Source organism: Pelecanus crispus, chromosome 22, assembly GCF_030463565.1.
Source record: "Pelecanus crispus isolate bPelCri1 chromosome 22, bPelCri1.pri, whole genome shotgun sequence".
Taxonomy (NCBI): Eukaryota; Metazoa; Chordata; class Aves; order Pelecaniformes; family Pelecanidae; genus Pelecanus; species Pelecanus crispus.
Genome location: NC_134664.1, coordinates 4,032,968 through 4,056,480, shown reverse-complemented (window position 1 = coordinate 4,056,480; position 23,513 = coordinate 4,032,968). Strand labels below are relative to the sequence as shown.

General features: G+C 55.7%; 7 protein-coding genes across 7 annotated transcripts; all 7 read right to left on the bottom strand.

Moving 5' to 3' along the window:
• Positions 1-1,892: 1,892 nt before the first annotated feature.
• On the bottom strand, positions 1,893-2,663 carry LOC142595627 (feather beta keratin-like). Its single transcript, XM_075724325.1, is given in 3 exon segments — positions 1,893-2,210; positions 2,537-2,593; positions 2,595-2,663. Coding segments are annotated over 3 exon segments (444 nt in total).
• Positions 2,664-6,041: 3,378 nt separating this feature from the next.
• Positions 6,042-6,812, bottom strand: LOC142595622 (feather beta keratin-like). Its single transcript, XM_075724314.1, is given in 3 exon segments — positions 6,042-6,359; positions 6,686-6,742; positions 6,744-6,812. Coding segments are annotated over 3 exon segments (444 nt in total).
• Positions 6,813-9,044: 2,232 nt separating this feature from the next.
• Positions 9,045-9,815, bottom strand: LOC142595621 (feather beta keratin-like). Its single transcript, XM_075724313.1, is given in 3 exon segments — positions 9,045-9,362; positions 9,689-9,745; positions 9,747-9,815. Coding segments are annotated over 3 exon segments (444 nt in total).
• Positions 9,816-12,502: 2,687 nt separating this feature from the next.
• On the bottom strand, positions 12,503-13,273 carry LOC142595623 (feather beta keratin-like). The gene is given in 3 exon segments (XM_075724315.1): positions 12,503-12,820; positions 13,147-13,203; positions 13,205-13,273. Coding segments are annotated over 3 exon segments (444 nt in total).
• Positions 13,274-16,243: 2,970 nt separating this feature from the next.
• On the bottom strand, positions 16,244-17,014 carry LOC142595625 (feather beta keratin-like). Its single transcript, XM_075724317.1, is given in 3 exon segments — positions 16,244-16,561; positions 16,888-16,944; positions 16,946-17,014. Coding segments are annotated over 3 exon segments (444 nt in total).
• A 2,233-nt stretch (positions 17,015-19,247) lies between these two features.
• Positions 19,248-20,018, bottom strand: LOC142595620 (feather beta keratin-like). Its single transcript, XM_075724312.1, is given in 3 exon segments — positions 19,248-19,565; positions 19,892-19,948; positions 19,950-20,018. Coding segments are annotated over 3 exon segments (444 nt in total).
• Positions 20,019-22,251: 2,233 nt separating this feature from the next.
• On the bottom strand, positions 22,252-23,022 carry LOC142595624 (feather beta keratin-like). The gene is given in 3 exon segments (XM_075724316.1): positions 22,252-22,569; positions 22,896-22,952; positions 22,954-23,022. Coding segments are annotated over 3 exon segments (444 nt in total).
• Between the last annotated feature and the right edge of the window lie 491 nt (positions 23,023-23,513).

Genomic DNA, 23,513 nt, shown 5'->3' with positions numbered 1-23,513 from the left:
ATGGTCAGGCATAAGCAAATCTGCCAAAGAACAGCAGGCTTACACTCCTGCCACCAAGCTGAAGAAAGGGCTAAAGGGCTCAGAACAGGGCTTTTATAGAGCCCTGGGTGGAAGGGAAGAGGGAGGCGTGAGAGACCCCAGGTGAGGCTCATCAGGGCCATTGGGCCTGGTCTTACTGCACTCAGGCTGCTGATTTGCAAGAAGGGGAAATCTCCCCTGCACCTGGGACACCAGCTCCATCTATCTCAACAATGGGAGGAGAGGACTTGTTCCTTCAAGAAAGGAAGCTTGTCTTTCTTCTAAGGCTCCTTTCAATCATACGCCTGCACCAGAAAATCCACAGCTAGAGTCTCCTAACAGACCGTGATACTCCCACAATTAGCGCCTATGGCGAGGCTCTGCCCAAAGGCTCCAGTGCCCTGCCGCACCCTGCTCTCTCTGATCGCACGCTGCAGATGCTGCCTTCCCTCCCTGGTACAATCTTTTCACCCCACCATGCTTCTGCTCTCAGCTCAGCGTGGCTCATGAATGTTGATGGAGAGTACATTTCCTGGGGGCCTTCCTGCACAGCAGGGCACTGGGATTTTGCTGGCAGCAGCTGTCTTTCAGGGAAGACAGGGCTTTAGCTGTGGGGAAAGGCACTGCAGGAGTTCCCAAAGCATACGGGGCAGCACAAGAGGTGCCCCTCACTCTACCTGAAGCAGGAGTGGGGTGCACGGGGCAAAACAGCACCTGTGGAGTATTAGAGCATGCGGTAGGAAGAGACTGGCATCTTGTCCTCTCCTACATCCCCTGGGGCAGGAGCAACCAGCACATCCTGGTGGAGTAGAGCACACCACCTACATGCCAGCCTCACAAACAAGCAAGGTTGCTTCCCTCCCTGACGTTGGTGCTCTTGCAGCGCAGGGCGGAAGGGGAAGAAGGCACAACAGCTGCATCCCGCAGGGTTTCTTTCTTTCCTTCCCCTGGTGCGCAAGGGACTTGCTGAATGCCCCCACTTCAGTGTCATGGCCCACAGGTCACGTAAAGTGCCATGCAGTGATTGTGCAGCTCTGCCAACATCGCTGAGTACTTCGGAAAGGAGCCTGGGAGAAGAGAGAGATGGTCTGGGGGCAAAAGTGAAGGGATACCACTCCTTGGGCATCTGTCACACACCAGATGCATCTTGGAGCCATGAAAAGCATCGCCGGGGGTTGCTGAGAGACACAAGAAGTCTGGCGTTTAAGACCAAGGGGTGTGGGTGTCTTTGGAAAGGCTATGCCACATGTAAAGAACACAGCTGTCCAGGTGACCATTTTGGTTGGACACTCCCTCCCAGTCCCCCAAGAAAGGTATGAGTCCACCACATCCCTGCAGCCATGGCCTTTACAACGTATGGCATCCCCTTTCCCCCTGGACAGCTTGGCTGGGCATCCCAGGAGGAAGGAACACGAGGAGACTCAAGCTACAATGCAGCATAAACTTTAATGAGCCTAAAGAGTGAAACAAAGCAGCGCATGCTGGAAGGCACCCGGTCCAGGCTGCTACAAGGGCAGCTGACAGTCAGGCACCCCTTCGCAGCAATGGGACACGCGTCTTCCTCCCACGCACATGGGGAGAGGCTGATGAGCAGGGCCCCTCTCAGCTTGCTTCAGGATGGACCCATGGCACAGGACAGCAGGAGACATCAGGGACTCATGGTGTGGAGAAGAAAGCAGGAGGAGAAGACGACAACATCAGTTGGCCGTGTTTCCAGACAGCACAGGATGGCAGCTTGCTTGCCTCCCTGCTTTGCAGGAGGGCAACGAGGGTGCTCAGCCCCTCCGGAAACCCTGGCCAGCAGCTCCGTCCTCAGTCCGGCACCTGGCTTTGGGCTTCCTGGTCAATGCACGCACTGGACATCCAGCCTGCCTTTAGCAGGGCAGGCACCTTCCGCCGTAGTAGCGGCCACCAATGCCAGAGAGGTTAAAGCCCCCGGAGGAGATGGGCACTCCCTCAGCACTCAGGATGCTGCCAACAGCAGCGGAGGTGGTGGACCCCACAGCGGTGTTCTGGGGGAAGGAGCTGAGGATGGGTCCGGGCAGGGTCACCACCACGGGAGAGGGCTGGATCACCACCCGGGAGTCCTGGCACTGCCTGACACAGGGCTCGTTGCAGCTGTTGGCAAGTGGGGTTGGGCCACAGGGACGGCACAGATCGTAGCAGGACATGGCTGTGGGTCGGAGGTGCACCTGGGAGAGAGGGCAGGGAAAGCACAGGCAGCGTGTGAGGCACAGCCTGACAGCCTACTCGGCAAGAGAAAAGGCACAGGCTGGGGAGCGGGGACAGCCTGCGTAGGGAGCAAGAGGGACTAAAGAGCCGTGGTCCCAAAGGGGGCCCTGCAAAGATAGCGCAAGACCTTCTCTCCCCTCCCCCCAGGAGTGGCAAGGAGAACAGAGATGCTGGGAGCAGGAGCAAGGAGCCAGGCTCTCAGCAAAAGCTCCGCTCCAGTGAGGCAAAGATTCGATCAAGGCCCGACGACAAAGAGGAGAACAAGAGAAAGAGGAGAGTGAGGCACAAGTGGTTGCAGCTCACCTTGTTCACCAAGGAGGAGAAGGCAAGAGAAGCGGATGAGGAAGACTGCTGCTGGACGGGCTTTTATACTGGTCCAGACCGCCCCAGGCCCAGAGGCACCCTTTGCACATGTAATGTGTTTACCAACAAGCTCGTCTTGCATGCAAAGCGTCACAATTAAAGAAATGGGGACACTGCTTGTGTTCCCTGCAACGCTGCCTTTTCATTTCCCTGTCCATGTCATGCCCACTCAGCCACACAGGCTCCTTTCAAGTGACACTATTAGAGGACAAAATGTTTCCCGGGAAATGACACAGAACTGAAGGAACAAGATGAAGGTAAAGAGAAGGAGATGGCTAATCTTGTAAGGTGATGCCAGCCTCTCAACCTCCCAGGGATTGTTTTGAGGTTTTGCCCTAACATATGTGGCTTCATTTCCTTACAGACCTATCATTAAAGGCCAGACTTCCAACAATGTTCCTGTGTGAGGACCAGCCACATCCTCAGCTTTCCCTAGCAAGCAGCTCAGGCTGTCTCGGGCACCATTTTCCCAAGCATGTCAGCTCTGCCCTTGGACTTTAGCCCTTCGGCGATATCAAGTATTGCTATTGAGAGAAATAAGCCTGGCTGGTTTCCCCCTCACCTCTATCAGCAGCATCTAGAGATCCCCAGTCACCAGAACTAGAATGTTTCAGGAAGTTGCTATGCCACAACAAAGTATTGGTTCACCACTCCTGTTAAACTGGGATGTCCCCCACAAAAAAAAGGCACATGCTGGGGACCAAATACATCTGCTTTCCTCTTCCCCATGGTCCATGCCTCAGCTTCTGCTTTGGCCCTACATACTGTCAGGACAGCACAGCACACACAGTTCCAAACACTCCGCAAGATTTCCATGCAACATGTTACTCCCCACAGAAGCAAGTGAGGGCTGGCACGGCCAGCACGGACAGTCTGGAGAGCAGCAGATGTCAGGATCTGCCCAGCAATGCATGCCAAGGGAAGGATTCAAAGCTCTGCACTGCATTTCTGGGGGCAGAAGAGGAGCTGAATGTCCCAAGGAGGAATGACAGCCCAGCTTGGGGCACCAGCTGCACTCCTCTGACACCCCAGCTAGGTCATCATTGCAAAGGGGGGACAAAACTCCTTCCACAGCTAGGATGGGACTCCACCAGAAACAGGCAACTCTCTAATCACAGAGGCCCACTCCAAATTCCTCTTTTAAGGTGATGAAGAGAGCTTAGAAGGTGCACTGTGTTAACCTCATGATGACAGTAAAAGTCCACCCAAACAGAAATGCTGTCAAGGCTCAGTGAGAGCCAGCTGCTCCCTGCAGGATGGGAGCCAGGAGATGAGCATGACTACAAGGCCAGGAGGTCAGCAGCCTCACTAGCAATGGCCCCATTGCACAGTACCTGAGCAAGGAGAACGCAGAGACAGTTGACAGCTGCAGCTCAGAGTCCAGCCCAACATCAAGCAGGGCAGGAGCAAAGCAAGTGATGGTAATCTGGGTCAAGAGAGCCCACTGACTGCTGACCAGAGCCATAATGACCAGACAGACCCAAGGAGAGGCTGGGAAATTAGCGGGCAACTTTGGGTCTGGATCAAGGGGGCCTCATGGTCAGGCATAAGCAAATCTGCCAAAGAACAGCAGGCTTACACTCCTGCCACCAAGCTGAAGAAAGGGCTAAAGGGCTCAGAACAGGGCTTTTATAGAGCCCTGGGTGGAAGGGAAGAGGGAGGCGTGAGAGACCCCAGGTGAGGCTCATCAGGGCCATTGGGCCTGGTCTTACTGCACTCAGGCTGCTGATTTGCAAGAAGGGGAAATCTCCCCTGCACCTGGGACACCAGCTCCATCTATCTCAACAATGGGAGGAGAGGACTTGTTCCTTCAAGAAAGGAAGCTTGTCTTTCTTCTAAGGCTCCTTTCAATCATACGCCTGCACCAGAAAATCCACAGCTAGAGTCTCCTAACAGACCGTGATACTCCCACAATTAGCGCCTATGGCGAGGCTCTGCCCAAAGGCTCCAGTGCCCTGCCGCACCCTGCTCTCTCTGATCGCACGCTGCAGATGCTGCCTTCCCTCCCTGGTACAATCTTTTCACCCCACCATGCTTCTGCTCTCAGCTCAGCGTGGCTCATGAATGTTGATGGAGAGTACATTTCCTGGGGGCCTTCCTGCACAGCAGGGCACTGGGATTTTGCTGGCAGCAGCTGTCTTTCAGGGAAGACAGGGCTTTAGCTGTGGGGAAAGGCACTGCAGGAGTTCCCAAAGCATACGGGGCAGCACAAGAGGTGCCCCTCACTCTACCTGAAGCAGGAGTGGGGTGCACGGGGCAAAACAGCACCTGTGGAGTATTAGAGCATGCGGTAGGAAGAGACTGGCATCTTGTCCTCTCCTACATCCCCTGGGGCAGGAGCAACCAGCACATCCTGGTGGAGTAGAGCACACCACCTACATGCCAGCCTCACAAACAAGCAAGGTTGCTTCCCTCCCTGACGTTGGTGCTCTTGCAGCGCAGGGCGGAAGGGGAAGAAGGCACAACAGCTGCATCCCGCAGGGTTTCTTTCTTTCCTTCCCCTGGTGCGCAAGGGACTTGCTGAATGCCCCCACTTCAGTGTCATGGCCCACAGGTCACGTAAAGTGCCATGCAGTGATTGTGCAGCTCTGCCAACATCGCTGAGTACTTCGGAAAGGAGCCTGGGAGAAGAGAGAGATGGTCTGGGGGCAAAAGTGAAGGGATACCACTCCTTGGGCATCTGTCACACACCAGATGCATCTTGGAGCCATGAAAAGCATCGCCGGGGGTTGCTGAGAGACACAAGAAGTCTGGCGTTTAAGACCAAGGGGTGTGGGTGTCTTTGGAAAGGCTATGCCACATGTAAAGAACACAGCTGTCCAGGTGACCATTTTGGTTGGACACTCCCTCCCAGTCCCCCAAGAAAGGTATGAGTCCACCACATCCCTGCAGCCATGGCCTTTACAACGTATGGCATCCCCTTTCCCCCTGGACAGCTTGGCTGGGCATCCCAGGAGGAAGGAACACGAGGAGACTCAAGCTACAATGCAGCATAAACTTTAATGAGCCTAAAGAGTGAAACAAAGCAGCGCATGCTGGAAGGCACCCGGTCCAGGCTGCTACAAGGGCAGCTGACAGTCAGGCACCCCTTCGCAGCAATGGGACACGCGTCTTCCTCCCACGCACATGGGGAGAGGCTGATGAGCAGGGCCCCTCTCAGCTTGCTTCAGGATGGACCCATGGCACAGGACAGCAGGAGACATCAGGGACTCATGGTGTGGAGAAGAAAGCAGGAGGAGAAGATGACAACATCAGTTGGCCGTGTTTCCAGACAGCACAGGATGGCAGCTTGCTTGCCTCCCTGCTTTGCAGGAGGGCAACGAGGGTGCTCAGCCCCTCCGGAAACCCTGGCCAGCAGCTCCGTCCTCAGTCCGGCACCTGGCTTTGGGCTTCCTGGTCAATGCACGCACTGGACATCCAGCCTGCCTTTAGCAGGGCAGGCACCTTCCGCCGTAGTAGCGGCCACCAATGCCAGAGAGGTTAAAGCCCCCGGAGGAGATGGGCACTCCCTCAGCACTCAGGATGCTGCCAACAGCAGCGGAGGTGGTGGACCCCACAGCGGTGTTCTGGGGGAAGGAGCTGAGGATGGGTCCGGGCAGGGTCACCACCACGGGAGAGGGCTGGATCACCACCCGGGAGTCCTGGCACTGCCTGACACAGGGCTCGTTGCAGCTGTTGGCAAGTGGGGTTGGGCCACAGGGACGGCACAGATCGTAGCAGGACATGGCTGTGGGTCGGAGGTGCACCTGGGAGAGAGGGCAGGGAAAGCACAGGCAGCGTGTGAGGCACAGCCTGACAGCCTACTCGGCAAGAGAAAAGGCACAGGCTGGGGAGCGGGGACAGCCTGCGTAGGGAGCAAGAGGGACTAAAGAGCCGTGGTCCCAAAGGGGGCCCTGCAAAGATAGCGCAAGACCTTCTCTCCCCTCCCCCCAGGAGTGGCAAGGAGAACAGAGATGCTGGGAGCAGGAGCAAGGAGCCAGGCTCTCAGCAAAAGCTCCGCTCCAGTGAGGCAAAGATTCGATCAAGGCCCGACGACAAAGAGGAGAACAAGAGAAAGAGGAGAGTGAGGCACAAGTGGTTGCAGCTCACCTTGTTCACCAAGGAGGAGAAGGCAAGAGAAGCGGATGAGGAAGACTGCTGCTGGACGGGCTTTTATACTGGTCCAGACCGCCCCAGGCCCAGAGGCACCCTTTGCACATGTAATGTGTTTACCAACAAGCTCGTCTTGCATGCAAAGCGTCACAATTAAAGAAATGGGGACACTGCTTGTGTTCCCTGCAACGCTGCCTTTTCATTTCCCTGTCCATGTCATGCCCACTCAGCCACACAGGCTCCTTTCAAGTGACACTATTAGAGGACAAAATGTTTCCTGGGGAAATGACACGTCAGCACAGGCAGATGATGCAGCCACTGATGAGGAGCGTCCCACCTCGCCCCTTGCCCTCCAGGGCCTCACTTTAAAGTGTTTCCTGACAAATGGAGCAGGTCTCCTCGTAGCCCTGAGGCTTCAGCCTGGACATCCACATGCAAGGGTCAGCACCATCACTCGCTCTCCCTCATGCTGTGCTCACTCACACTGTATTAGGCATCGCCTTCCTAGGCAGGGCACCTCTGCTTTGGGGTCTTAGACTCTCTCTCCGAGACTGAGCTTTGCTCTCGGCAGAAGGTTGCCTTGCTCTTTTGCCATCTTCCTTCTCTCTTTCATCCTTACCTGCCGTAAGCAATAGACTACAGTGGTTAAGAATGAAGGCTACTCCCCCTCCAGAGGCTCTTTCCTGGAGACCTCTGGCAAACTGGAGGCACCCCAGCAACCAAGGCACATGCTGGCCAATCGATAGACATCCTTCTTCCTGCCCGCGTCTTTGCCACAACTGCTCTGGCCATCCGCACTGCTGGCGCACCAGGCACGACCAAATACTTGGCAGCATTTCCACAGGACACCCAACCCTGCTCAGCAGCAAACAGGGTCCACGACTCTTTGCAAGGACAGTGGGAGGAACGTGGCACAAGAGGTGCCTGCCACTCTACCTGAAGCACAGCCAGAGCAGCAGGGCCAAAGTATCTCCTGTGGAGGACAAGGGAGCGGGAAGGAGGGACTGAGAAGAGAGCTGGCAGGGCACCACTGCCTCAGCCTCCACAGCTTGAGGCCTTGCTGGAGGGACAAAAGGTTCACGGCTTGGGACCTCTCCAGGCAGAGCCTGCACAGCAGCTGAGTGAGGTTTCTGGAGGATTTGCTGCATGTCTGCTCCACTCACGTCCCTTCAGGACACACTGACACACGCAGAAGGACTCCGCAACACCTAATGCTTCTGACCACAACACTGCTCCAGTGGGAGCAAAGATGACAGCTCTTTTCCCGCTCCCATCTACACCTCCTCAGAGCTTCCAGGACACGTCACCAACGCTACCCATCGCTTCAGATGAGGGAGGATGATCCCTGTGTGTCCAGTCCCCTCCCCCACCTATTTTGCACACCCATGCTCAACCCATCCCCATTGCTCACATCTCCCTTTACACTGTTGCCCTGGCCACCACCTGTCCCTTCAACTCCTTTGGGACTCCCTCCAGTTCCAGGGTTTGGAAGAAGTGCTTGGAGGACGGAAGGGCAAGCACACATTGTGAGCGGTAACATGAGACCAGAGCCGTAGCCAGGTGGGTGTTAGCCTGCACAGAAATGTCTTTCAGCAGGTCAATGGCTTGCCTCATCAAGCGGAAGCCAGTATCCAACCTCGCCTGTTGCTCACATGTCCCTTGGGGGAACTCCTGCCCACCCTTTGCATACTCAGACAATACCACAAACCCCTCCACCGCCTCATGTCTCTTCCAAAGACCATAGACCTTGAGGGTACTCAGCTCCTACAGGCACCAGAGACATCCAGCATTGGCCCCTACCCGCCCACCCTTTTCCCCTCCAGGGCAACACAGTTCCCATTGAGCAGCTTGGCCAGGCATCCCAGGAGGAAGCAACACGAGGAGACTCAAGCTACAATGCAGCATAAACTTTAATGAGCCTAAAGAGTGAAACAAAGCAGCGCATGCTGGAAGGCACCCGGTCCAGGCTGCTACAAGGGCAGCTGACAGTCAGGCACCCCTTCGCAGCAATGGGACACGCGTCTTCCTCCCACGCACATGGGGAGAGGCTGATGAGCAGGGCCCCTCTCAGCTTGCTTCAGGATGGACCCATGGCACAGGACAGCAGGAGACATCAGGGACTCATGGTGTGGAGAAGAAAGCAGGAGGAGAAGATGACAACATCAGTTGGCCGTGTTTCCAGACAGCACAGGATGGCAGCTTGCTTGCCTCCCTGCTTTGCAGGAGGGCAACGAGGGTGCTCAGCCCCTCCGGAAACCCTGGCCAGCAGCTCCGTCCTCAGTCCGGCACCTGGCTTTGGGCTTCCTGGTCAATGCACGCACTGGACATCCAGCCTGCCTTTAGCAGGGCAGGCACCTTCCGCCGTAGTAGCGGCCACCAATGCCAGAGAGGTTAAAGCCCCCGGAGGAGATGGGCACTCCCTCAGCACTCAGGATGCTGCCAACAGCAGCGGAGGTGGTGGATCCCACAGCGGTGTTCTGGGGGAAGGAGCTGAGGATGGGTCCGGGCAGGGTCACCACCACGGGAGAGGGCTGGATCACCACCCGGGAGTCCTGGCACTGCCTGACACAGGGCTCGTTGCAGCTGTTGGCAAGTGGGGTTGGGCCACAGGGACGGCACAGATCGTAGCAGGACATGGCTGTGGGTCGGAGGTGCACCTGGGAGAGAGGGCAGGGAAAGCACAGGCAGCGTGTGAGGCACAGCCTGACAGCCTACTCGGCAAGAGAAAAGGCACAGGCTGGGGAGCGGGGACAGCCTGCGTAGGGAGCAAGAGGGACTAAAGAGCCGTGGTCCCAAAGGGGGCCCTGCAAAGATAGCGCAAGACCTTCTCTCCCCTCCCCCCAGGAGTGGCAAGGAGAACAGAGATGCTGGGAGCAGGAGCAAGGAGCCAGGCTCTCAGCAAAAGCTCCACTCCAGTGAGGCAAAGATTCGATCAAGGCCCGACGACAAAGAGGAGAACAAGAGAAAGAGGAGAGTGAGGCACAAGTGGTTGCAGCTCACCTTGTTCACCAAGGAGGAGAAGGCAAGAGAAGCGGATGAGGAAGACTGCTGCTGGACGGGCTTTTATACTGGTCCAGACCGCCCCAGGCCCAGAGGCACCCTTTGCACATGTAATGTGTTTACCAACAAGCTCGTCTTGCATGCAAAGCGTCACAATTAAAGAAATGGGGACACTGCTTGTGTTCCCTGCAACGCTGCCTTTTCATTTCCCTGTCCATGTCATGCCCACTCAGCCACACAGGCTCCTTTCAAGTGACACTATTAGAGGACAAAATGTTTCCCGGGAAATGACACAGAACTGAAGGAACAAGATGAAGGTAAAGAGAAGGAGATGGCTAATCTTGTAAGGTGATGCCAGCCTCTCAACCTCCCAGGGATTGTTTTGAGGTTTTGCCCTAACATATGTGGCTTCATTTCCTTACAGACCTATCATTAAAGGCCAGACTTCCAACAATGTTCCTGTGTGAGGACCAGCCACATCCTCAGCTTTCCCTAGCAAGCAGCTCAGGCTGTCTCGGGCACCATTTTCCCAAGCATGTCAGCTCTGCCCTTGGACTTTAGCCCTTCGGCGATATCAAGTATTGCTATTGAGAGAAATAAGCCTGGCTGGTTTCCCCCTCACCTCTATCAGCAGCATCTAGAGATCCCCAGTCACCAGAACTAGAATGTTTCAGGAAGTTGCTATGCCACAACAAAGTATTGGTTCACCACTCCTGTTAAACTGGGATGTCCCCCACAAAAAAAAGGCACATGCTGGGGACCAAATACATCTGCTTTCCTCTTCCCCATGGTCCATGCCTCAGCTTCTGCTTTGGCCCTACATACTGTCAGGACAGCACAGCACACACAGTTCCAAACACTCCGCAAGATTTCCATGCAACATGTTACTCCCCACAGAAGCAAGTGAGGGCTGGCACGGCCAGCACGGACAGTCTGGAGAGCAGCAGATGTCAGGATCTGCCCAGCAATGCATGCCAAGGGAAGGATTCAAAGCTCTGCACTGCATTTCTGGGGGCAGAAGAGGAGCTGAATGTCCCAAGGAGGAATGACAGCCCAGCTTGGGGCACCAGCTGCACTCCTCTGACACCCCAGCTAGGTCATCATTGCAAAGGGGGGACAAAACTCCTTCCACAGCTAGGATGGGACTCCACCAGAAACAGGCAACTCTCTAATCACAGAGGCCCACTCCAAATTCCTCTTTTAAGGTGATGAAGAGAGCTTTTAAGTTGACAGAAGATGTTTATCTAAGCAAATATGCATGCAGAAGAAATCCCCTGTGTGACTGCAATACAGCAGCCCTGCATGTAATGGAAGGATTTCTTTCAAACATAAAAGAGTTTTCCTTACCCTCAAAACATACTACAGACTAGTTTTTTATCCATTGTACTTCCACTTAAAACCCTTCCACGAGCAATACATTAAATGCAAAGAAGCCCTTTCCTACCATCTCTCCATTCTCTCAGATTCAGCCCCCCATACTGAGGGTCTACATAAAGGCTCAAGCATCCTGACACACCCTACTCTCTCAGAGCATGTACTGAGGTTGTTGACTTTCTTCCCTGGTTCGATCTTGACCTTGCTTCTGCTAATGGCTCACCATGGCTTACAGTCATGGATGGGAGTGCATTTCTACAGGGTGTCCCAGCAGATAAAGACAGATTGGGATTTGGAAGGATAGATTTCTTTCACGGAAGACAATAAGGGAGCCATCTGGTGCAAACATACACATTTAACTGAAGACAGTGCACAAGAGTAGTCTTTGATTCTTTCCAAAAATGGACTGTATGGCCAGGTGCAAAGAATTTCCCCATGGAAAAAACAGACCACAGAAGGGAGAGAAAAAAAACAAAACTGAAAATAAGAAATCATGTTTCTTTTTACACAGTTGCCCTGGCCACCACCTGTCCCTTCAACTCCTTTGGGACTCCCTCCAGTTCCAGGGTTTGGAAGAAGTGCTTGGAGGACGGAAGGGCAAGCACACATTGCGAGCGGTAACATGAGACCAGAGCCGTAGCCAGGTGGGTGTTAGCCTGCACAGAAATGTCTTTCAGCAGGTCAATGGCTTGCCTCATCAAGTGGAAGCCAGTATCCAACCTCGCCTGTTGCTCACATGTCCCTTGGGGGAACTCCTGCCCACCCTTTGCATACTCAGACAATACCACACACCCCTCCACCGCCTCATGTCTCTTCCAAAGACCATAGACCTTGAGGGTACTCAGCTCCTACAGGCACCAGAGACATCCAGCATTGGCCCCTACCCGCCCACCCTTTTCCCCTCCAGGGCAACACAGTTCCCATTGAGCAGCTTGGCCAGGCATCCCAGGAGGAAGCAACACGAGGAGACTCAAGCTACAATGCAGCATAAACTTTAATGAGCCTAAAGAGTGAAACAAAGCAGCGCATGCTGGAAGGCACCCGGTCCAGGCTGCTACAAGGGCAGCTGACAGTCAGGCACCCCTTCGCAGCAATGGGACACGCGTCTTCCTCCCACGCACATGGGGAGAGGCTGATGAGCAGGGCCCCTCTCAGCTTGCTTCAGGATGGACCCATGGCACAGGACAGCAGGAGACATCAGGGACTCATGGTGTGGAGAAGAAAGCAGGAGGAGAAGATGACAACATCAGTTGGCCGTGTTTCCAGACAGCACAGGATGGCAGCTTGCTTGCCTCCCTGCTTTGCAGGAGGGCAACGAGGGTGCTCAGCCCCTCCGGAAACCCTGGCCAGCAGCTCCGTCCTCAGTCCGGCACCTGGCTTTGGGCTTCCTGGTCAATGCACGCACTGGACATCCAGCCTGCCTTTAGCAGGGCAGGCACCTTCCGCCGTAGTAGCGGCCACCAATGCCAGAGAGGTTAAAGCCCCCGGAGGAGATGGGCACTCCCTCAGCACTCAGGATGCTGCCAACAGCAGCAGAGGTGGTGGACCCCACAGCGGTGTTCTGGGGGAAGGAGCTGAGGATGGGTCCGGGCAGGGTCACCACCACGGGAGAGGGCTGGATCACCACCCGGGAGTCCTGGCACTGCCTGACACAGGGCTCGTTGCAGCTGTTGGCAAGTGGGGTTGGGCCACAGGGACGGCACAGATCGTAGCAGGACATGGCTGTGGGTCGGAGGTGCACCTGGGAGAGAGGGCAGGGAAAGCACAGGCAGCGTGTGAGGCACAGCCTGACAGCCTACTCGGCAAGAGAAAAGGCACAGGCTGGGGAGCGGGGACAGCCTGCGTAGGGAGCAAGAGGGACTAAAGAGCCGTGGTCCCAAAGGGGGCCCTGCAAAGATAGCGCAAGACCTTCTCTCCCCTCCCCCCAGGAGTGGCAAGGAGAACAGAGATGCTGGGAGCAGGAGCAAGGAGCCAGGCTCTCAGCAAAAGCTCCGCTCCAGTGAGGCAAAGATTCGATCAAGGCCCGACGACAAAGAGGAGAACAAGAGAAAGAGGAGAGTGAGGCACAAGTGGTTGCAGCTCACCTTGTTCACCAAGGAGGAGAAGGCAAGAGAAGCGGATGAGGAAGACTGCTGCTGGACGGGCTTTTATACTGGTCCAGACCGCCCCAGGCCCAGAGGCACCCTTTGCACATGTAATGTGTTTACCAACAAGCTCGTCTTGCATGCAAAGCGTCACAATTAAAGAAATGGGGACACTGCTTGTGTTCCCTGCAACGCTGCCTTTTCATTTCCCTGTCCATGTCATGCCCATTCAGCCACACAGGCTCCTTTCAAGTGACACTAATAGAGGACAAAATGTTTCCTGGGGAAATGACACGTCAGCACAGGCAGATGATGCAGCCACTGATGAGGAGCGTCCCTCCCTGCCAGGTGAGGCCAGCCCCTTGCCCTCCAGGGCCTCACTTTAAAGAGTCTTATAGGGAACAGGGCATGTTTTCTTGCAATCCTAAAATATAAAGGCTGGACTTAAAAAGAATTTTCTGTGACAGGAGTCACCATGTCCGTTGTGTAACCTAATACCCAACTCCATCCAATTTAGCTATATACTTCCCAGTCACCTTGGATACCCTGTAAGGTTTTCGGCGCAGCAATTTAACATCAAGAGAAATCCATATGCTCTTTGCCCTTCCTTACCTTATCTGGAGAGCCTCCAGCAGCCTCCAATCAACAGGAGAAGGATGTTTGGGAAGTTGAGACACGCTTCTCCAACACACACTGCATCTACTCTCCCGCCCCCCTCCCAACACGGAAGGTCAGTGTTGGGCCTTGCCAACTGTTCCTTCTTCATCTCCAAGGCTACCAAACACTTCTTCTTTGATCCTACACACTAACTCCATAACACACACTGCAAAAAGCTTGGAAAGCTTTTCATGAGACATCAAAACTCATCACAAATATGCATGGGCTGAGAATGACAGCAGGAACGTGCTGGAGGGAAGAAAACATCAGGATCTCTGTTTCCCCTTCCCAAGCATGCCAGCACACTCAGACATGCACTTTCCCACTGGCCCATGCTAGTCCGGCAGTCAGCGCCTATGGCGAGGCTCTGCCCAAAGGCTCCAGTGCCCTGCCGCACCCTGCTCTCTCTGATCACACGCTGTAGATGCTGCCTTCCCTCCCTGGTACAATCTTTTCACCCCACCATGCTTCTGCTCTCAGCTCAGCATAGCTCATTGTCCTGGTTTCGGCTGGGATAGAGTTAATTTTCTTCCTAGTAGCAGGCACAGTACTGTGTTTTAGATTTAGAATGAGAATAACGCTGATAACACACTGATATCTTAGTTGTTGCCAAGTACTGCTTATGCTAGTCAAGGACTTTTCAGCTTCCCATGCTCTGCCAGGCGCACAAGAAACTGGGAGGGGGCACAGCCAGAATAGTTGCTCCAAACCAGTCCAAGGGCTATTCCATACCATATGACGTCTTGCTCAGTATAGAAACTGGGGGGGTTGGCCGGGGAGCAGCGATCATTGCTCGGGAAGTGTCTGGGTGTGGGTCGGCGGGTGGTGAGCAATTGCATTGTGCATCACTTGCTTTGTATATTATTATTATTATCATTATTATATTGTTATTATTATCATTACTATTTTACTCTATTTCAATTATTAAACTGTTCTTATCTCACCCCAGGATTGTTTCTCACTCTTACACCTCCAGTTCTCTCCTGCATCCCATCGGGGTAGGGGGAGTGACAGAGCGGCTGCGTAGTGCTGAGCTGCTGGCTGGGGTTAAACCACGACACTCATGAATGTTGATGGAGAGTGCATTTCCTGGGGGCCTTCCTGCACAGCAGGATTTTGCTGGCAGCAGCTGTCTTTCAGGGAAGACAGGGCTTTAGCTGTGGGGAAAGGCACTGCAGGAGTTCCCAAAGCATACGGGGCAGCACAAGAGGTGCCCCTCACTCTACCTGAAGCAGGAGTGGGGTGCACGGGGCAAAACAGCACCTGTGGAGTATTAGAGCATGCGGTAGGAAGAGACTGGCATCTTGTCCTCTCCTACATCCCCTGGGGCAGGAGCAACCAGCACATCCTGGTGGAGTAGAGCACACCACCTACATGCCAGCCTCACAAACAAGCAAGGTTGCTTCCCTCCCTGACGTTGGTGCTCTTGCAGCGCAGGGCGGAAGGGGAAGAAGGCACAACAGCTGCATCCCGCAGGGTTTCTTTCTTTCCTTCCCCTGGTGCGCAAGGGACTTGCTGAATGCCCCCACTTCAGTGTCATGGCCCACAGGTCACGTAAAGTGCCATGCAGTGATTGTGCAGCTCTGCCAACATCGCTGAGTACTTCGGAAAGGAGCCTGGGAGAAGAGAGAGATGGTCTGGGGGCAAAAGTGAAGGGATACCACTCCTTGGGCATCTGTCACACACCAGATGCATCTTGGAGCCATGAAAAGCATCGCCGGGGGTTGCTGAGAGACACAAGAAGTCTGGCGTTTAAGACCAAGGGGTGTGGGTGTCTTTGGAAAGGCTATGCCACATGTAAAGAACACAGCTGTCCAGGTGACCATTTTGGTTGGACACTCCCTCCCAGTCCCCCAAGAAAGGTATGAGTCCACCACATCCCTGCAGCCATGGCCTTTACAACGTATGGCATCCCCTTTCCCCCTGGACAGCTTGGCTGGGCATCCCAGGAGGAAGGAACACGAGGAGACTCAAGCTACAATGCAGCATAAACTTTAATGAGCCTAAAGAGTGAAACAAAGCAGCGCATGCTGGAAGGCACCCGGTCCAGGCTGCTACAAGGGCAGCTGACAGTCAGGCACCCCTTCGCAGCAATGGGACACGCGTCTTCCTCCCACGCACATGGGGAGAGGCTGATGAGCAGGGCCCCTCTCAGCTTGCTTCAGGATGGACCCATGGCACAGGACAGCAGGAGACATCAGGGACTCATGGTGTGGAGAAGAAAGCAGGAGGAGAAGACGACAACATCAGTTGGCCGTGTTTCCAGACAGCACAGGATGGCAGCTTGCTTGCCTCCCTGCTTTGCAGGAGGGCAACGAGGGTGCTCAGCCCCTCCGGAAACCCTGGCCAGCAGCTCCGTCCTCAGTCCGGCACCTGGCTTTGGGCTTCCTGGTCAATGCACGCACTGGACATCCAGCCTGCCTTTAGCAGGGCAGGCACCTTCCGCCGTAGTAGCGGCCACCAATGCCAGAGAGGTTAAAGCCCCCGGAGGAGATGGGCACTCCCTCAGCACTCAGGATGCTGCCAACAGCAGCGGAGGTGGTGGACCCCACAGCGGTGTTCTGGGGGAAGGAGCTGAGGATGGGTCCGGGCAGGGTCACCACCACGGGAGAGGGCTGGATCACCACCCGGGAGTCCTGGCACTGCCTGACACAGGGCTCGTTGCAGCTGTTGGCAAGTGGGGTTGGGCCACAAGGACGGCACAGATCGTAGCAGGACATGGCTGTGGGTCGGAGGTGCACCTGGGAGAGAGGGCAGGGAAAGCACAGGCAGCGTGTGAGGCACAGCCTGACAGCCTACTCGGCAAGAGAAAAGGCACAGGCTGGGGAGCGGGGACAGCCTGCGTAGGGAGCAAGAGGGACTAAAGAGCCGTGGTCCCAAAGGGGGCCCTGCAAAGATAGCACAAGACCTTCTCTCCCCTCCCCCCAGGAGTGGCAAGGAGAACAGAGATGCTGGGAGCAGGAGCAAGGAGCCAGGCTCTCAGCAAAAGCTCCGCTCCAGTGAGGCAAAGATTCGATCAAGGCCCGACGACAAAGAGGAGAACAAGAGAAAGAGGAGAGTGAGGCACAAGTGGTTGCAGCTCACCTTGTTCACCAAGGAGGAGAAGGCAAGAGAAGCGGATGAGGAAGACTGCTGCTGGACGGGCTTTTATACTGGTCCAGACCGCCCCAGGCCCAGAGGCACCCTTTGCACATGTAATGTGTTTACCAACAAGCTCGTCTTGCATGCAAAGCGTCACAATTAAAGAAATGGGGACACTGCTTGTGTTCCCTGCAACGCTGCCTTTTCATTTCCCTGTCCATGTCATGCCCATTCAGCCACACAGGCTCCTTTCAAGTGACACTATTAGAGGACAAAATGTTTCCTGGGGAAATGACACGTCAGCACAGGCAGATGATGCAGCCACTGATGAGGAGCGTCCCACCTCGCCCCTTGCCCTCCAGGGCCTCACTTTAAAGTGTTTCCTGACAAATGGAGCAGGTCTCCTCGTAGCCCTGAGGCTTCAGCCTGGACATCCACATGCAAGGGTCAGCACCATCACTCGCTCTCCCTCATGCTGTGCTCACTCACACTGTATTAGGCATCGCCTTCCTAGGCAGGGCACCTCTGCTTTGGGGTCTTAGACTCTCTCTCCGAGACTGAGCTTTGCTCTCGGCAGAAGGTTGCCTTGCTCTTTTGCCATCTTCCTTCTCTCTTTCATCCTTACCTGCCGTAAGCAATAGACTACAGTGGTTAAGAATGAAGGCTACTCCCCCTCCAGAGGCTCTTTCCTGGAGACCTCTGGCAAACTGGAGGCACCCCAGCAACCAAGGCACATGCTGGCCAATCGATAGACATCCTTCTTCCTGCCCGCGTCTTTGCCACAACTGCTCTGGCCATCCGCACTGCTGGCGCACCAGGCACGACCAAATACTTGGCAGCATTTCCACAGGACACCCAACCCTGCTCAGCAGCAAACAGGGTCCACGACTCTTTGCAAGGACAGTGGGAGGAACGTGGCACAAGAGGTGCCTGCCACTCTACCTGAAGCACAGCCAGAGCAGCAGGGCCAAAGTATCTCCTGTGGAGGACAAGGGAGCGGGAAGGAGGGACTGAGAAGAGAGCTGGCAGGGCACCACTGCCTCAGTCTCCACAGCTTGAGGCCTTGCTGGAGGGACAAAAGGTTCACGGCTTGGGACCTCTCCAGGCAGAGCCTGCACAGCAGCTGAGTGAGGTTTCTGGAGGATTTGCTGCATGTCTGCTCCACTCACGTCCCTTCAGGACACACTGACACACACAGAAGGACTCCGCAACACCTAATGCTTCTGACCACAACACTGCTCCAGTGGGAGCAAAGATGACAGCTCTTTTCCCGCTCCCATCTACACCTCCTCAGAGCTTCCAGGACACGTCACCAACGCTACCCATCGCTTTCAGATGAGGGAGGATGATCCCTGTGTGTCCAGTCCCCTCCCCCACCTATTTTGCACACCCATGCTCAACCCATCCCCATTGCTCACATCTCCCTTTACACTGTTGCCCTGGCCACCACCTGTCCCTTCAACTCCTTTGGGACTCCCTCCAGTTCCAGGGTTTGGAAGAAGTGCTTGGAGGACGGAAGGGCAAGCACACATTGCGAGCGGTAACATGAGACCAGAGCCGTAGCCAGGTGGGTGTTAGCCTGCACAGAAATGTCTTTCAGCAGGTCAATGGCTTGCCTCATCAAGCGGAAGCCAGTATCCAACCTCGCCTGTTGCTCACATGTCCCTTGGGGGAACTCCTGCCCACCCTTTGCATACTCAGACAATACCACAAACCCCTCCACCGCCTCATGTCTCTTCCAAAGACCATAGACCTTGAGGGTACTCAGCTCCTACAGGCACCAGAGACATCCAGCATTGGCCCCTACCCGCCCACCCTTTTCCCCTCCAGGGCAACACAGTTCCCATTGAGCAGCTTGGCCAGGCATCCCAGGAGGAAGCAACACGAGGAGACTCAAGCTACAATGCAGCATAAACTTTAATGAGCCTAAAGAGTGAAACAAAGCAGCGCATGCTGGAAGGCACCCGGTCCAGGCTGCTACAAGGGCAGCTGACAGTCAGGCACCCCTTCGCAGCAATGGGACACGCGTCTTCCTCCCACGCACATGGGGAGAGGCTGATGAGCAGGGCCCCTCTCAGCTTGCTTCAGGATGGACCCATGGCACAGGACAGCAGGAGACATCAGGGACTCATGGTGTGGAGAAGAAAGCAGGAGGAGAAGACGACAACATCAGTTGGCCGTGTTTCCAGACAGCACAGGATGGCAGCTTGCTTGCCTCCCTGCTTTGCAGGAGGGCAACGAGGGTGCTCAGCCCCTCCGGAAACCCTGGCCAGCAGCTCCGTCCTCAGTCCGGCACCTGGCTTTGGGCTTCCTGGTCAATGCACGCACTGGACATCCAGCCTGCCTTTAGCAGGGCAGGCACCTTCCGCCGTAGTAGCGGCCACCAATGCCAGAGAGGTTAAAGCCCCCGGAGGAGATGGGCACTCCCTCAGCACTCAGGATGCTGCCAACAGCAGCGGAGGTGGTGGACCCCACAGCGGTGTTCTGGGGGAAGGAGCTGAGGATGGGTCCGGGCAGGGTCACCACCACGGGAGAGGGCTGGATCACCACCCGGGAGTCCTGGCACTGCCTGACACAGGGCTCGTTGCAGCTGTTGGCAAGTGGGGTTGGGCCACAGGGACGGCACAGATCGTAGCAGGACATGGCTGTGGGTCGGAGGTGCACCTGGGAGAGAGGGCAGGGAAAGCACAGGCAGCGTGTGAGGCACAGCCTGACAGCCTACTCGGCAAGAGAAAAGGCACAGGCTGGGGAGCGGGGACAGCCTGCGTAGGGAGCAAGAGGGACTAAAGAGCCGTGGTCCCAAAGGGGGCCCTGCAAAGATAGCGCAAGACCTTCTCTCCCCTCCCCCCAGGAGTGGCAAGGAGAACAGAGATGCTGGGAGCAGGAGCAAGGAGCCAGGCTCTCAGCAAAAGCTCCGCTCCAGTGAGGCAAAGATTCGATCAAGGCCCGACGACAAAGAGGAGAACAAGAGAAAGAGGAGAGTGAGGCACAAGTGGTTGCAGCTCACCTTGTTCACCAAGGAGGAGAAGGCAAGAGAAGCGGATGAGGAAGACTGCTGCTGGACGGGCTTTTATACTGGTCCAGACCGCCCCAGGCCCAGAGGCACCCTTTGCACATGTAATGTGTTTACCAACAAGCTCGTCTTGCATGCAAAGCGTCACAATTAAAGAAATGGGGACACTGCTTGTGTTCCCTGCAACGCTGCCTTTTCATTTCCCTGTCCATGTCATGCCCACTCAGCCACACAGGCTCCTTTCAAGTGACACTATTAGAGGACAAAATGTTTCCTGGGGAAATGACACGTCAGCACAGGCAGATGATGCAGCCACTGATGAGGAGCGTCCCACCTCGCCCCTTGCCCTCCAGGGCCTCACTTTAAAGTGTTTCCTGACAAATGGAGCAGGTCTCCTCGTAGCCCTGAGGCTTCAGCCTGGACATCCACATGCAAGGGTCAGCACCATCACTCGCTCTCCCTCATGCTGTGCTCACTCACACTGTATTAGGCATCGCCTTCCTAGGCAGGGCACCTCTGCTTTGGGGTCTTAGACTCTCTCTCCGAGACTGAGCTTTGCTCTCGGCAGAAGGTTGCCTTGCTCTTTTGCCATCTTCCTTCTCTCTTTCATCCTTACCTGCCGTAAGCAATAGACTACAGTGGTTAAGAATGAAGGCTACTCCCCCTCCAGAGGCTCTTTCCTGGAGACCTCTGGCAAACTGGAGGCACCCCAGCAACCAAGGCACATGCTGGCCAATCGATAGACATCCTTCTTCCTGCCCGCGTCTTTGCCACAACTGCTCTGGCCATCCGCACTGCTGGCGCACCAGGCACGACCAAATACTTGGCAGCATTTCCACAGGACACCCAACCCTGCTCAGCAGCAAACAGGGTCCACGACTCTTTGCAAGGACAGTGGGAGGAACGTGGCACAAGAGGTGCCTGCCACTCTACCTGAAGCACAGCCAGAGCAGCAGGGCCAAAGTATCTCCTGTGGAGGACAAGGGAGCGGGAAGGAGGGACTGAGAAGAGAGCTGGCAGGGCACCACTGCCTCAGCCTCCACAGCTTGAGGCCTTGCTGGAGGGACAAAAGGTTCACGGCTTGGGACCTCTCCAGGCAGAGCCTGCACAGCAGCTGAGTGAGGTTTCTGGAGGATTTGCTGCATGTCTGCTCCACTCACGTCCCTTCAGGACACACTGACACACACAGAAGGACTCCGCAACACCTAATGCTTCTGACCACAACACTGCTCCAGTGGGAGCAAAGATGACAGCTCTTTTCCCGCTCCCATCTACACCTCCTCAGAGCTTCCAGGACACGTCACCAACGCTACCCATCGCTTTCAGATGAGGGAGGATGATCCCTGTGTGTCCAGTCCCCTCCCCCACCTATTTTGCACACCCATGCTCAACCCATCCCCATTGCTCACATCTCCCTTTACACTGTTGCCCTGGCCACCACCTGTCCCTTCAACTCCTTTGGGACTCCCTCCAGTTCCAGGGTTTGGAAGAAGTGCTTGGAGGACGGAAGGGCAAGCACACATTGCGAGCGGTAACATGAGACCAGAGCCGTAGCCAGGTGGGTGTTAGCCTGCACAGAAATGTCTTTCAGCAGGTCAATGGCTTGCCTCATCAAGCGGAAGCCAGTATCCAACCTCGCCTGTTGCTCACATGTCCCTTGGGGGAACTCCTGCCCACCCTTTGCATACTCAGACAATACCACAAACCCCTCCACCGCCTCATGTCTCTTCCAAAGACCATAGACCTTGAGGGTACTCAGCTCCTACAGGCACCAGAGACATCCAGCATTGGCCCCTACCCGCCCACCCTTTTCCCCTCCAGGGCAACACAGTTCCCATTGAGCAGCTTGGCCAGGCATCCCAGGAGGAAGCAACACGAGGAGACTCAAGCTACAATGCAGCATAAACTTTAATGAGCCTAAAGAGTGAAACAAAGCAGCGCATGCTGGAAGGCACCCGGTCCAGGCTGCTACAAGGGCAGCTGACAGTCAGGCACCCCTTCGCAGCAATGGGACACGCGTCTTCCTCCCACGCACATGGGGAGAGGCTGATGAGCAGGGCCCCTCTCAGCTTGCTTCAGGATGGACCCATGGCACAGGACAGCAGGAGACATCAGGGACTCATGGTGTGGAGAAGAAAGCAGGAGGAGAAGACGACAACATCAGTTGGCCGTGTTTCCAGACAGCACAGGATGGCAGCTTGCTTGCCTCCCTGCTTTGCAGGAGGGCAACGAGGGTGCTCAGCCCCTCCGGAAACCCTGGCCAGCAGCTCCGTCCTCAGTCCGGCACCTGGCTTTGGGCTTCCTGGTCAATGCACGCACTGGACATCCAGCCTGCCTTTAGCAGGGCAGGCACCTTCCGCCGTAGTAGCGGCCACCAATGCCAGAGAGGTTAAAGCCCCCGGAGGAGATGGGCACTCCCTCAGCACTCAGGATGCTGCCAACAGCAGCGGAGGTGGTGGACCCCACAGCGGTGTTCTGGGGGAAGGAGCTGAGGATGGGTCCGGGCAGGGTCACCACCACGGGAGAGGGCTGGATCACCACCCGGGAGTCCTGGCACTGCCTGACACAGGGCTCGTTGCAGCTGTTGGCAAGTGGGGTTGGGCCACAGGGACGGCACAGATCGTAGCAGGACATGGCTGTGGGTCGGAGGTGCACCTGGGAGAGAGGGCAGGGAAAGCACAGGCAGCGTGTGAGGCACAGCCTGACAGCCTACTCGGCAAGAGAAAAGGCACAGGCTGGGGAGCGGGGACAGCCTGCGTAGGGAGCAAGAGGGACTAAAGAGCCGTGGTCCCAAAGGGGGCCCTGCAAAGATAGCGCAAGACCTTCTCTCCCCTCCCCCCAGGAGTGGCAAGGAGAACAGAGATGCTGGGAGCAGGAGCAAGGAGCCAGGCTCTCAGCAAAAGCTCCGCTCCAGTGAGGCAAAGATTCGATCAAGGCCCGACGACAAAGAGGAGAACAAGAGAAAGAGGAGAGTGAGGCACAAGTGGTTGCAGCTCACCTTGTTCACCAAGGAGGAGAAGGCAAGAGAAGCGGATGAGGAAGACTGCTGCTGGACGGGCTTTTATACTGGTCCAGACCGCCCCAGGCCCAGAGGCACCCTTTGCACATGTAATGTGTTTACCAACAAGCTCGTCTTGCATGCAAAGCGTCACAATTAAAGAAATGGGGACACTGCTTGTGTTCCCTGCAACGCTGCCTTTTCATTTCCCTGTCCATGTCATGCCCACTCAGCCACACAGGCTCCTTTCAAGTGACACTATTAGAGGACAAAATGTTTCCTGGGGAAATGACACGTCAGCACAGGCAGATGATGCAGCCACTGATGAGGAGCGTCCCACCTCGCCCCTTGCCCTCCAGGGCCTCACTTTAAAGTGTTTCCTGACAAATGGAGCAGGTCTCCTCGTAGCCCTGAGGCTTCAGCCTGGACATCCACATGCAAGGGTCAGCACCATCACTCGCTCTCCCTCATGCTGTGCTCACTCACACTGTATTAGGCATCGCCTTCCTAGGCAGGGCACCTCTGCTTTGGGGTCTTAGACTCTCTCTCCGAGACTGAGCTTTGCTCTCGGCAGAAGGTTGCCTTGCTCTTTTGCCATCTT